The sequence below is a fragment of the Solea solea genome, chromosome 7 (assembly GCF_958295425.1).
Source record: "Solea solea chromosome 7, fSolSol10.1, whole genome shotgun sequence".
NCBI lineage: Eukaryota > Metazoa > Chordata > Actinopteri > Pleuronectiformes > Soleidae > Solea > Solea solea.
In genome coordinates this window covers 24,100,910-24,115,651 of record NC_081140.1, presented here as the reverse complement: position 1 = coordinate 24,115,651, position 14,742 = coordinate 24,100,910, and the positions used below count along the sequence as shown (strand labels likewise).

Below are 14,742 nucleotides of genomic sequence, written 5' to 3'. Positions count from 1 at the left end.
GGGTTTTATTCACAATCATCCTCCACTAAGGCCAACGAGGTTATGATTATAGCAACCAATGTCCTTGAGAACTGTGGTCTTCTACGAAACATCCCCTACCGTTTTAATAAACATTCACCAATGCATCTCTGAATTGACACTGTAAATATGCCCATTAACCTCGAGGGAAAACTGCAGCATTTTCAAAAAAACACATGTGATAATACAGAGGGACTGCTAACGCTGTTTTATTCTCATCAGTGCAGTGACACCGAGTCTGTGAGGGCAGTTCATTTGATGGAAATGAGGGGTAATGAACCTTTGGCGAAGGCTAATCCACCCGCCTTCACATCAGTGATGTAGAGCTGCTGCACTCCATCCTCCTCCACCACTGAAATGGAGAAACCTGGAGGAGGAAGAGAGGAGACCCAGTGGTGAGAAGAGGACTCTTATATAAAACAGATGGATTTGTGCAGAACAAATAGGAATGTTCGGATTTTAGCTTGTCCTATAATAGCACCACACATGGAATCTGACATGGACTCCACAACAGAAATCAAAATCATATTAATTACAATAATTATAAATCTTAAAGAAACTACACTGGATAATTTAAAAAAAAAAAATAAAATAAAAGGATGTTCCTACCGTAACCAATCATGCAGGATTCATCCCTGTCAAACTGGATTACTTTTGTTATCTTGGAGAAGAGCTCAATTTCCTTGTAGAGCTGCAGAGAATACAAAAGAAAGAAGTTATATAAATGACGAAAAACAATAGCCTCTCTTATTCATATTCTGGTGGGCGGGTTATTGACAGCCCGGAAACACACCATTAACTTTCTGTATTTCTAGACAAAGCAGCTCCGGCAAGTGTCGAGTCATGATTCCATTAAAAAGTCACTACAAATATTTTCATAGCATGGATTATCATGAATACATTTATGTGTAAATAACATCCGAGATCAGATCAAGGATAAAAGCACAAGATGTATTAATAATTCTCCGCACAGCATGGTCTTATGTCTGCAGTATTCAGCCCACTGTGCTTCTTCTGGAGCTTTTGTTGCTCCTTGACAAGCGAATGAGGGACAATATGAAGCAAAATCACGTCGTTTCATACCAAGTCGCATATGTCCTCCTCTGGTTTAGGGATGTAGAATTGCACTTTGTTTTCAATCAGGAACTTGAGTCGCAGGTAGTGCTTGATGGGGTCGAGCTGGTGAGCCTGTAAGATGAAGGTAGAGAGACGGAAGGAAGACTTTTATCCAGCATCAAAGCACTGAATTTTTTATTTTCCCATAACAACGTCAAACTTTGCTCCTCATCTTTCTGACTACAGCTATGAAAGGCCAGACACACTTCTTACATTATCTGCATCTCTGGCCACATTTGTTTGTAGACAGAGTCCGAGAGAATATTGACAAAACCTGACACCTTATTCTTATTCTGAGCCCAACAAATAACCAACACGGTTAGGGTAAGCTGAAGTGAACTCTGACTGTCACACTAGTGATTAGTGGTTGTTAGCCTTTACTTATGTTTGTTGGCAAACCACAAAAGTAACACACTTTCTTTATGAATTATCACCAGCCGCTCCAGGCTCACCATTGACAACAATCAGTCCTTCTTTATTAGTTCTTGTTGAACTGTAACAGCTGACAAACTATTTATACAATCCAACCACTGTGGTTTATTTTTAGTTGTTGTGTAGGTGAAGGATAACATCCACAATGGATGGCTTTAATAGTCTGTGTTGCATTCAATGTGCTTGGTAAATAGTAAACCCCAAATCTAAACAGAAACACTAGGTCAGCTTCTACTTGTCACTTTACTGTCAATTTACTAAATGTTTACACTGTATTTTCAATAATACAGTTGGGAAAAAGTAATTTAGATTCACACTATTCTGCATGATGTTTCACTAAAAAGAACTTGAAATTGCCATGTCAATTGGTGTGACTGAACCTGACCCAGCCTGACAATCATTTCTGAATTCCTGTCCGAGAACAGGTCAGGTAGGGAATCTGTGTCTCCTGGCACATATTCATGTCAATAACTGCTTTCAGACACGCACTTAGGAAAGGTCATTTGATCGTGGGAGTTTTTACCTTGCAGATGGTTTCGAGAACACCCAGTGCAGATTCCCCTGGTTGGATGATGGCTAGTACCGGCTGGTCATTTGGCAGACACACCCAGGAGGGGGTCAGGTGGTCAGGGACCCAGATGTCACTCTCTGTGCTGGGCCGTGGAAGACTTTTCACAGTTCCCTCCTCATTTTTCTTTGAACGAAAGACAATGACGGGCCTTCACTTAAAATGTGATACAACAGCAACATTTCTTTCAATCCACAACAAAACAAAGCAGGATGAGCATTACTGCACAAACACTGCTGGTGCCTGGTTTATATTTCTGTGTAGAACAAGTGTTGAATTCTACACTGTGGCATATTTACTGTGTCAATTAAACAGAAGTACAGTGGCCTTCAAAAACAGAATGAACAAATCCTCCTTACTCTGTGTTCCGTAGTAGGATTAAAATGTGTGCCATCTACAGGCTGGTTCACTGAATCACTGCCATCAGCAAAGACCTGCATGTTTGAAAAGAGGATTGAAAAAAGAATAAGATGTAGTCACAGATTTAGCAGAATTGTGAAGGACATGTTAGTAAACAGAAAACAGAAGTTTCTACTGTATTTTTAAACCCAGATGAAGCTGCTAAAGACTATTAACGCTATATCCATTCCCAGTGGTTGATCCACCCTGTGTGTGACTTAAAACACCACAAAGCAAGTTTAAGTTTAAAAAAAAAAAAATAAGAATTAATGCCAACAGCTATTCCATAATTCTTCAGTCAGGACTAACAGATGGGGATCGGCGCCAAAGCTGATAACAAGCCAAACAAACACATTCCCTTAGGTGAAAAACCTTGTTAAACCAGGGATTAAATGGGTTATTGACCTGTTGGAACATGGGTAAAGGTTTGTGAATGGAAAAACGTCACATACCTGGGTGATAGTGGGATGGGCTTTTGTCTTTTTCTTCGAAGTAGTGTCCAGACCCCAGAGCGAGGAGAACCTGCTCTTGCGCTTGCTGCAGGAGCGAGACATGGCATGTGCCCGTCGCCGCACTCCAGTCTCTGTGCGTGCCGCCACCTGCAAAAACATCAGCTTAGTCAGAACCATGCGGCTAAATCGCACCAACATTCAGTTTGTCCTCAGATCCAAATGTTGGATGCCAGTCAATAGTCAGACATACACTGTATGAGAGCCTTATGTGGGCCATAAAAAGAAAAAAATATAATTTAAAGTGACATGAATACTAGGAAAAACTCTTTACGAGCAATGTGTTTTCCCTAAGTAGGGAAGGGGTGATAATCACTGCAAAATCACTGGATCAGATATCGGGGGTATAACATGAAATCTGATCAAATAATTACTTCAATACCGTAAAAAAGTTGTGTTTCTCTAGAGCTGGAGCATTACTGTATTTGAAATGACTTTTTATGGGGAAGTGATGCATCAGCAGTGTGTGTTATTTACCGCTTAGGAGTTTAAACGTTGCAAAACAACTGTATTGGACTGATATCGGTATCAGTAGATACCCTTGCTTGTGGGTCCATAGGCATAATAAACTATGAAGAAGACACCACACTGATGCTACAATAACTTGTCCTTTACTGACCGATGTGGTCGGACGAGTTGGTCACGTGGACGTCACTGTGATAAATAGCTTACAGTACATACAGATTTAGAGCTTCACACATGAGCAGTGGACAAAATGACACAACCTGGCTTTTTTGAGCTACTCATGTGCAGAGAAGCAAGAGAGAAAATATGCTATGTTAGACAATACAACTGGCTCTCAAAGGGCGGGGCACCTGTTTCCGACACTGCTGCACTAGGTTTGTGCACTCCACGGCTAAAAGTACTTGTAGTGCAGGGAAACATCCCACTGATTTTTAGAGGAATCAATGAGAAACTATTCTCTCACGTCTCTGCCAACGCAGTGCAGCATGTCAAACAGAAGACACTTTAACGCCTCTGTCCTCCTCTTATTTTATCTTTGCTTCACTTTGATTCCGTGTTTATTTACTCATCTCCGTCTCCCTGAATAACTGCATGCACACTAGTTCTGAAAAGGGCTGAGGAAACATCGACAGGACATAAAAAGAGAATGAGTGCAGAGGTGGCGTGAGGCGTTTATAGCACGCTCGCCTCTACTGAACATACAGAGTTGATTTTTTAAAAATATATTTTGCTTTGCTTAAATTCAAAGAGACCTTCATAAGGTGAACATAATGTTTAATCTATACAATGAGCGGTAAACTGATATAGTTTTTTTTTTTATGGCTAATGCTGATTTTTAAAAATCAGGGTAGATTTTTTTGGCCCAAAAACAAGTAAAACAGAGAACACAAATTTGTCATTTGAAATATAACTAGAAGATTAATTGAGGCAGATTATTAAAAATGACTACCTCGACATACATCAGTGTCAGGCTTCTTCCATACTACTTGGTTTTCATTTAAAAATGCATAATCTCTGCTTCAGATAGACCTGCCATCCACACTACCGTAGCATTTTTTGTTTTACGACACTGCATAAAATAATTATCCGTGTTCACTTCCTGCATGGTTCTTAGCTATCACAACTTCACTATCAGCTGGGAACAAAAAGATGTAGATTTCACGTAATCGTCACTATCATAACTGAAATCCATTTTCATGATGAATTTTTTCTTCTGAGTAGTATTTACTGGTCCTACCTGATACCTGATCTAGTCATTGGTCCCACATATTATTAAAAAACAATAAATAAAGAAAATTACAAGAACAAAAGGGGGGACATTTACCAATGCGTGGAAGGAAGAGACTGAGAAAATACCCAGTCGGCCCATTGCCAGCTTGGTGGGGCGGGAGGCAAAGGCCAGGAGGCGTTTTGGGTTGGGCAGCTCTCCTCCCTGCAGGCTGGCCAGGTAGCACCTGAAGCGGAACAGATCCATGTGAAACTGTTCCAGGTTCTGCTCCCAAAGGAAGATCTGTAATTGTGAGAGGGACACGTCCAATTAATTGTGCATCGAGGCTGATTGTCAATTTCAGGCCACAAGATGGAGAATCTCACTCTCCGAGAAGCTTTGTCACTAAACTGTGCCAATCGGTGACTAATGGTTTGATGTTTGCTGGGGCAATAGAGCAGGACATTATGATCATTCACTGTGCTGTCTCCTCCCAGTCCAGTCACGGTCCTGCAGTGGTGTTTTGAAGAGGCGGCCGGCCAGCATCATGGCTCTGTATCACTGCCAAGTAGCCCAGAGATGAGAGAGACAATACTGCGCATTCCTCTGGCAGAGAGAGGCTGGGAGTGTTGCAGCTTTCTGAGGAGCAGGCCTACATCCATTCTGCTCTGCACAATGTGAAACCTAACACTGCCAAACACAACCAGGCTCTACCTAACTGACCAAACAAAGCCATTTGATCCCCCTTCTTTGTAAACAAACCCATTAAAGACAATACAAGCTTTACAGCCAATTGAGAAAATGGAAGCTGGTCGACTGGTGCCAAGTGAATATGAGGTAAAAAAAAAACAGTCTGATGGCCGTTTGGTGTGTGGCATCAGCAGCCTCTAGTGGATGATCCCCCTGAGATCCGTTGTTAATTCCCTTATGTTGATTCTTTGTATATCTTACATTTGTGGCACTAAACAAACCTAAACCAGTTTACATATGTAACCTAAAGTGTTTTACAGTTTGTTTTTCCTCAGAGAAGCAAAATCACAAGTCCTTCTCAAACTTTCTCAAACAAACAGTCACACAAATCTCCAGACTTATAGGAAGACAATAGAAACGAGAAACAAGAATAAAAACCTACTTGATCCAGGATCGTCTTTCTCTTCTTGGTGTCAGTGACGGCAGACAGTTGCATGTCTCCCATCTTCTTCATCTTCTCGTCCATGTCGATCTTCTGCTCAAGCTTTTTCATCTCAGCGCGCAGCAGCCGGACCGTGTCCTCTCTGTGGTGCTGGCGGGCGACAGCAGTGGCACATGCTGAGTGGATGGCTGTGATCCAGTTCTCCAGCTCCGTCTGGCTGCAGGTCTGCGTGGGGACAGAAAAGTCAGAGGTTAAACAGCAACTCCTTCCCAGTCTAAATATAAAGATCTTTATTCGCTTTTCCTGTGATGATTAGCTATTTTGTGAATGTGATCGACTTCTCTTTCTCAGATGACATGAAAGCATTTTCTCACCTGGAACAGAAAAGCATCTCCCAGGGAGTTGCTGAGACAGAACACAAAGTCCTTTTTGGGATGCTCTGGTACAGCCTGAACAATACTGTTCTCCACCCAGATGGCATGTTTGGGAATACTACTGTTGTCGATACCTAAACCGCCATCAGTCTCGTAAAAGAACAGAGTGCAACCTGGAAAACCAAACACAAACAGTTACTTCCTGGTCCTAATTTCTAATTTCCTAAATGCCAGATTCACTTAAGCAATTTAATTCTGCTCTCCAGTGGCCAACATTAAGAAGTGCAGCATGGCTCGACTTAGAGAGGAGCAATCAGGATCAGTTGATTTGATTTCATGCCCAGTCAAAGGGTAAAAAAACAACTGATGCTTAAAGCTTGTTTTACTTTGTTGAGGTTAATTATAATATAAGCATTTGTGCATTGGCAACTGTATGTTAGTGTCAGTACAGATCTGCCAACACAGCGTGCTTTTGATGGTGTTTTAGCATTTTGCTGAGAGTATGGGGAAAAAAGTTTGGACACAGTGAGAAAGAAACAAACCTTTGAGGGAAACCCAGTAACTCTTCCACTTGCGCTTTGTGGCTGACTCCACTTTCTTGTTCTTTTTGTGTACGAGGAAGTTCTTGACGGCGAGCCTGCCAGCTTTCCGCACCATTCCCTGAGCGACACTGAGCAACGGGTCAGACTGGTAGGCGGAGCTCATGGTGCTCTGCTCATCACTTAAGGCAGACCCAGCCTCTTCCACACTCTCCGTCTGGCAGGAACTCATCTCCAGCTCCTGGCGGAAGTTCTCGTAGACGCCCTGCACGCACTCGCTGGGCCCTCCGCCGCTGCTGCTGCCACTGTCGCTGCCGGCGAACATGCTCCTCCCGTGCGCTGAGCTCACGGAGAAGGATGCCGACATGGTCTTGTAGCGTCTGGACTGGTGCTGTGGTTCCACCGTCACGCCATCGATACCGCTGTCCTCGTACTCGCTGCCCTCCCCAGCTGTGACATCCTGCATCGCGTTGGAAGAACAAGACAGGTAAGGACCACGTTTTTGTCATCACTGACAAGACAGCCAGTCCGCAACAATTCCTATATTGACTGACAACAAAGCTGTGTCTATAGATCCATGATGGAGCCACTCTTGTGAGGCAAGTATGTTGCAAAAACCGCATGCAAAGGTCTAACAAGTCTCCATGGGTTGCTTACTCCTGAGAGTCTCCTCAAACTTAATTACTCACAGCAAAGTGCTTAGCACTGTGTGAGTACAGCCTGCCCTCCCTGTGGCACCAGAGGGTCTGCCCTCTCCTACCCACATGGCCAAATGCTCCTGGGAGATGAAGGGGGCAACACTGAACTTGGTATCTCCGCGTGGTCACATGACCTAATCATGCGCTTCAGAGCCCCATTCACCAGGGCTGATGGTGCCCCGCAGTGACAGGGCCACCATCCACGTTTTACTGTTACACTCTTGCACAGGCCTCCTTCTCATTATCATAACAAAAGACCGAGGCATTTCAAACGGGGAGTAACTTTAAGCTCTGCAACCCCCCCCCATTATTGCAGTCTTCTCCCCGAAGACAAAAACAGTTTCATCAAGAAACAGCACATCGCTCCCTTGACACTAGATGCTTTTTCGTTTTTTGTTTTTTTTTACACTTAATCCATTTCAGCAGCTTCTATGAAGTGAAAGCAGCACAGGAAATGCTCAGAAGCAATGGGGGGGGGGGGGGGGGGGGGGGCAGGGGTAAATGGGGAGGGTTGCTGTCTTATTGGTGATGCCACCAGGCTGCATTAAAATTCTGCACAGCTTTCAATTCTCTATCCTAGAAGCACAAAAGCACCATGACAGAGCTCTAACAGTTCAACTTTAGGAGTATTAAACAAGCATGAACGCACCGTTTACATACACATGTGAATGAAATGTGTAACACTTTCTCCAAGCATCATCTTACCTGTATAGTCTGCGCCCTCTTGCCCTGCATACTGGCACACATGGCGGCTTGGTGGCTGTTCAGGCCTTCAGACAGGCAGTGGGAACGCCTGCAGGGAAGAGTAAATGCACTGTAACTGTTGCCGTCCTCCTCTGATGGGGAAAGCATCTTATCGTCCTCTCCCTCCCTGACAGCCCTGTTGGCATTGTGCCACTTGGCATAGCGGCCATGGGGTTGCCTGCGGGCTGGGCTCTTCTGCCTGTACAGCTCTTCCAAAGAGTTTGCCCTGTCCGTAGAGTCTGTGGGGCTGGACTGCAAGTTTCCCTCACAGTCAGTAAAGTCTCTCTCATTGGCTGTGTCTATGATTTCTTCTGTGCTGGTCAGCTGCTCTTGGCTGAGGTCTGACAGGGAGAACTCCAGGCTGTCATCCCGCCACATGTCTGCAGACTTGGACCTTTTCTTTTTGAAGACGATTGTCTCTTTGGTGCCCTCTCGGGTTTTCTGCAGGTAAGTTACCTCCCCTGTGTAAACATCCTCCTGCGCCTCCTCTGCGGTGGGCCCGGGTAGAGTTATGTGCATTGCATTCATGTGCACGGACGGATTGGCCAGGTCATTGTGGAAGGACACGGGTCGCAGGTTCATGGCCACACGATCCACCCAAATGGGGCTTCCAAAGTCTGGGAGGATGTTTGTCTCATTGAAGGGTTCCAGGCCATGGTCTGCTAGGGATTGTGGGATGCTGGGGGTGCTACTTGAGCGCGTGCTTGTCTCAGAGTTTCTGTGCTCTATTTTCCCAGATGAGGCATGTCGAGGGCGTCTAGACTGCTTGTTGGAGATGCGAAGAGACCGGGACATGTGTTTGCGTGACAAATAGCCACGCTCATTACCATAGAGGCCGTGGTCCCCAATCTGACTCTCGACATTCCCCATGATTCAGACGCTGAACAGAAGAGGAACAAATTAATAATTCAAATATACGGCCACATAGGTGTTAAGACAATGAATGACAGATCTGTTTCTGTGCGTAGGTATACCTGCAAGTTTGCAAAGATTTCATTTTGTTTGCTCGCTGGATCTTCAGTGTTTGGTCCTTGGGCTGCTGGTTCAATCCACAAAACTCTGAAAACAGACATCCAAGAAAAAGAAAAAATCATTAAAAATGTGGCATGTGTGCTTTCAATATTCAATTCAATCAAATACAGGGTCATATAAAATAAGTATGCAGCTGTAAAGTGGTGTGTACTTTGTGTACATAGAAACAGGATGCTGAGGGTGCGGAGGGAAACACTGCATGATTGTATTTCCTCTTAAACTGCTTCACTGATGAAAAAAGAAAGAACAAATACAACCTGTGATTGTATCAAAGTATTTCTTAAAAAAGCTCTTTTTAACCTTTTAACCATCCATCACTTTTGGAGCATCCAGGTGGGGCACGTACCACATAGATGACACACCTTGAGCAGCTGGTTTACTGGACTGACTCCCACACCTTTACTCTAACTACTCCCGTCCTGTTTTCGCTTTACTGTCTCTAACCAGATAAAGGCACAAGTGTATTTAAAAAGGACTACTGTTGGCGACAAACAGTGAAGACATCTAAAGCAACAAGACTAACATGCACTTAATCAAGAAACTGATGGATGGACACACAGCACCGTCATAGTGTGACAGAGGAAGTGATCCACTCGCAGTTCCTTTCAACATTGTTAAGAGCTTTGTGAAGTGGAGGGGATGTAATGACAGCCTGAGTGAACACGAGTTATTCAAAGCTGAAGTGAACCATCTCTGTTGTCGTGCCGCGATTGTCTGTTCTCAGGCACAACCTTGTCCATTAGAGAACTGAGAGAACGGTAACGTGTCTGTGTGCACATGTGGACTCCATGTACCTGCCTGTAGGCTGGACACCCTGTCCCCAAAAAAGTCCTGTTCCATGCCTGGGACCGTCAGCAGATGGGACAGGAGATAACTGACCACACTGTGGCTGCTCTTCCTCCTCATGTGCCCCCTCTCCTTCCCTTTCAGGATAGACCCTTAAGGGGTGTGCAGTGTGGTTTGGTGAGAGGCTGACACAGATGGGTGGGAGCCCACCCTACTGCTGCTGCTGCTGCTGCTGCTGCTGCTGCTGCTACATGCACTCAGGCTCGCTATGAAGGAGTGTTGCATAAACTGGAGCTGACCCTTTTTTCCCTGCCTTACATCACTCCCTTTCCTCCTCACTCATCACCGCTCACTGGCACTGAAATGCACGTTTGATGTTGATGGAAGTCCATTCATTTTTCATATGACCCTGCAGTTTTACTGCTTTGCTCCGCTCCATCATATCCGTGGAAAAGTGGAAAGAAGGGAAAGAAAAGAAGAGGAGGCACCTGGAGCAGAAATATGAAATGCACTCATTAGAGGAAACCTTATTCACAGAGGGTTAAAATACACAGGCTTAAAAAATGTGAGCATGATTATAACCTAAAGGGCTACTTTGAGGATTTCTGGTACTCCCCAAAATGTCTACGTTAAAAATATGAAAAGCTAATATAAATGTCCCTTACAGGCAAACCACTGTCAAACGAGCTCCCACACTGCTGATTGAACAGCTATACATAACTCTCTGTGACTTTGTTAGGATTACATTGTTTAACATTCTCTCACACAGGCAGCGAGGTGGCGTGTGACTGAAAACACAAAGATGAATCCACAAAAAAAGGAATTGAATTCTACTGCTCAAAACACTTCTCGTTCCCCCACCCCTGGGCTGTGGATGTACACACAAATGCTCCCTCAGTCAGGTGCGATAGAGCCTGTTTTCAGGTGAAGCCAAAAACTTGGCATCCTCACAGTCAGTGCAGTCAAAAGCAACCCACTGTGCAGTGACCTTGGATTTTACAGTACAATTTCATCTGTTCATGCCTGAAAAATGAGCAACAGCTTGCTGAAATGAGCAGATATTCAAACATTAAAAAGTAAAAAGGGCCGTTTAGTTTCTCTGCAACAGTGTCAAATTACAACAAAACCTGCTGCTCTAACATTTTGTCTTACAAGGGCATTCTCCATTTAGAATAAAAGGGCAGTGTCAAAGTCAAAGACGATAAAAAATAAACTGATTTTAAGAAAGAAGGAAAACTGATTGTGTATTTGACAAATTGCTTAAATGTATAAAAGCAAAATCAAATTACTCAACCGATACTATCAAACTTACTAAGCCATCATCAAATCAGGCAAAACAAAAGGACAACAGGTCTCTGACCCTGTTCACACGTGCACATCTGTTCACTCCTGATGTGAACAGATGTCTGATGAACAGTTGTTTACGCTGGGAAAAAAGGCCAGAAACACACAGAAAATAAACCTGCACATTAACTGTACCTACGTACATATATAAAGACGAAGTCGGCCAATTAAATGTTAGTGACGTGAACACATTTATACGATATACTGTAGCTATTCAATAAAAGTATTGCAGTGTTTTCCTGTGAATGCTGATTTCACACGCCCGTCCCTAAGGGCTTTTGTGACAAGAAGTCGTAAACACAGCACGGCACCATGCAGTTAAAACACACAACTAAGTAGTGACACAGCTACAGTTATTATGCACAAGGAACAGGTTTTGTTGCAGAAACTCCAACAAGGACTTAATGGTCCTATCAAAGGTAAACAACAAGTGAGTGACTAAGTTCCAATACTATTCTCCTTCCAGAGCAACAGCTTTGTGAGCAAATGAGAAAATGAACATGTTTATAGAAAGAAATCACTACATATTTGTTAAATCCACTGTATGCAGGTTTCAAGTTTAGCGGATAGCAGGATTCCACTTTGACCAGCTACCTCTCTGTCCTTTATCATCACTATCATCCATTATACATACATTAACATAAAGCAACAATTAGACCGCCTGTAATTTAGCAGTGTGACAGACTGCAGACCCAAGTGAGAGAGGGGTGGTCTATCGTTTGTTTTCAGCAGGTTGAATAAGGACACGGGACAGCAGGACACGGGATGATTTATCTGTTACAAGCTTCTAATGAAACGCATAACCACAGGAGATTCCAGCCACCCACAGACCAGAGAGAAGAACTGTTTTATTGTGACACGAGTTCAGCAACAAATCAGCGTCAAGAAAATTCTCATGAGCCACTCGGGGGTGTTTTTAAACAGCCGTATGCATCAGACTGACACAGTGAGACACTGATGGGCAATTATCCAATTCATAAAATCAAGTTCTCAAAACAAATCTGTTATGGCACATTAATATAACGGCAACAACAGGGCGTGTTGTGCTAGACGTCAAAATACGCTATTTTATAATCGTGTGAAATATTCTGAAGTTCATTCTGCTAATTTGTCATCCAACACTTCAGCCGTCAGCATCATACGTCTCTGTCTGAGACACAGAAATGTCTCTTCTGTAACAATCAGTTGTTTCTTAAACTCTTAAAAGGTTTAGAACCATCTTTTGAAAAAGCCTGGAATCACATCAATACCAACATTAACAGTACTTGGAACATAAATGTCTCACTTTCTGATTTATGCCAGAACAGCTCTTCCCCACACCACTGTCAATGATATCTGAAACTGCTTTGGGGGAGTCATGTTCATATTCCCATTCCTTGTTCTGAAGGAATTTGGTCATTCCTGAACTATGTGACAGGTAGATTTAAGGTCTTTTGTTATTAAAGACGACTTTAAAAGCCCAGCTTATATTTGGCAAATACTTGGGGCCTGTTGGAACAGGAACAAGTGAAAAAAACTGCCCAAACTCCCACCTGCTCTTCTTCTTCTCATCTAGATCCCCGAGGACAGAAAATGTCAAGCGGTTTGGGTGATCCAAGGAAACTAGGATTGTTGCATCATTTAAACAATCTGACTTTTGGACTTTCCAAAGAAGATACAACTCAAAGACGGTCCCAAAATCCCAGTCATGCAGTCCTATAACCACACACTACAGTAGGATCTTGTGATACAGACAAATCTGAGGATGATAGAGGCAAAATGTGTTCGTTACATAATGGCTTATGTAATGAAATTAGATTCACTTTGCAACACAAGATACAAATAAATTGGGCTTGGATTTTGATAGAACTCTATCAAATTTGGAGTCTTGCAAATGCACTCCTGGTGAAAGGCAAAAATGCACCGTGTTGACTAGTTACAAGCTCCAACACACAAACCCTGTAATCTGAACACTCCTGTCTGGAGATAATAACACAGGTAGTTGTATAGAAGAGGAGGAGGAGGCGGTGGTGGTGGTATGTGTGTGTGTGGGGTGGGGGGGTGGGGAGGGGTTAACAGTGAAAGACTGCACTCAGGACAGCTCACATTTCCCTGCTGATAGAGTCATATGCTTCTGTGTAAGTAGATGTACCATACAGCAATCTCTTGTTCTCATGAGTCATTTTCCACTTCGGAGTGTGATCAACTGTATTTAAGATTCCGTTTAGCCAGAGGGGAAGTTGGCATCAGCAAAGCCTGCATCCTCTCCAACATGTATCAGGCCGGTGAGAAAACATCCGCACCAGAGTAGCATTTATTTGAGGTGTTGATGAACAAAACGAGTACTTCCTCCAGTCTTCACTTCCCAGTTCTAAATGAAAGCTGTCACATAGCCAGAGAGTATTTCTCTGACTTGGATGTGCAGTCCCTAGAAACTCTGAATAGCAAACAGCTGGAAAGAGGGGCTTTCAGTGACGATCAAAGCGCTTTGAATCGACTTGGGATAGCTTTCTGCCAATCTTGGCACAGGATGCGTCACGAAGGAACGGGCCAACCGGGATTGGGTTGATCCAGCCAAAATTTGTACAGCATTACTCAAAATATGATCTATAGACAGTACAGTGTTTTAACAGCAACAAAAAACAACAAAAGGCAGGCAATCAGCCACCAAACAGAAATTGCACTTACTGAGGAATTGATGTTCTTTGTTTGTGGGGACCATTTCAAATGCTAGTGCTGCGGCTGTGTGTCATGTCTGGCCCTGTCATGAGAGGCTCAGGTGTGGCTCTGTGTTATGGGACGCTGGTATTGTAGGAGAACAGCCTTTAGATGGATGCCAGCATATATCAAGCAGAATAATGGCCCAGAGTACAGCTGGTGTGAGACCTGGTGAGCGAGCAGCAACCAATGGCAGACGTAGATAATGAGGGTGTGTTGGCAAGTTGACTTTTGAGAGTACAAGTGCAGATGATTATGCAAACGGTTGCTTTTTCTTTGTGAACTATGCAAACTAGGGTAAGTGCTGCTTGTGACAGCTAATGCAGTGGAGGCCTTTAGTGAGCTCGTTCCCTCATTTACATTATTCAAAACGGACACACATGCGAGCAGCCGGGGAGGATAAAAGGCCTTGTCCACATGGAAAAATAACCTTTGGGATTTGATCTTTTTTGTGTGCTTAAAATGTTTCAGGAAATGTCAACAGATATACACCAAACACGAAGAAGAAGAAGAAGGGGTGGGTCTATCACATCATCACCATCCCAAAGTTACAGATTGGTTGGACAAAACAATGCAAGTTTCCAAAAACAGAGTTTTAGCGCTAACAATACTATTTTGTGGATTCTCCAAAACTTGTACTTGTGTGTAAAATTCCCCAGTGTCACAAGATGAAAGGGATACT

General features: G+C 43.5%; 1 protein-coding gene across 4 annotated transcripts in view; it reads right to left on the bottom strand.

Annotated features, from left to right (window-relative positions):
- tiam1b (TIAM Rac1 associated GEF 1b) overlaps positions 1–14,742 on the bottom strand; it is a 47,539-nt gene that overhangs the window by 13,533 nt on the left and 19,264 nt on the right. For all 4 annotated transcript variants that reach the window (XM_058633747.1, XM_058633749.1, XM_058633746.1 and 1 more), the window contains 12 exons: positions 9,176–9,260; positions 8,163–9,081; positions 6,763–7,219; positions 6,221–6,393; positions 5,847–6,071; positions 4,832–5,017; positions 2,986–3,132; positions 2,494–2,568; positions 2,090–2,260; positions 1,102–1,206; positions 628–709; positions 299–385 (listed from right to left, as the gene is read on the bottom strand). In XM_058633747.1, the coding sequence (XP_058489730.1) occupies positions 299–385; positions 628–709; positions 1,102–1,206; positions 2,090–2,260; positions 2,494–2,568; positions 2,986–3,132; positions 4,832–5,017; positions 5,847–6,071; positions 6,221–6,393; positions 6,763–7,219; positions 8,163–9,071 (2,617 nt within the window). In that variant the 5' untranslated portion in view covers positions 9,072–9,081; positions 9,176–9,260. The remainder of the gene's footprint in view (positions 1–298; positions 386–627; positions 710–1,101; positions 1,207–2,089; positions 2,261–2,493; positions 2,569–2,985; positions 3,133–4,831; positions 5,018–5,846; positions 6,072–6,220; positions 6,394–6,762; positions 7,220–8,162; positions 9,082–9,175; positions 9,261–14,742) is intronic.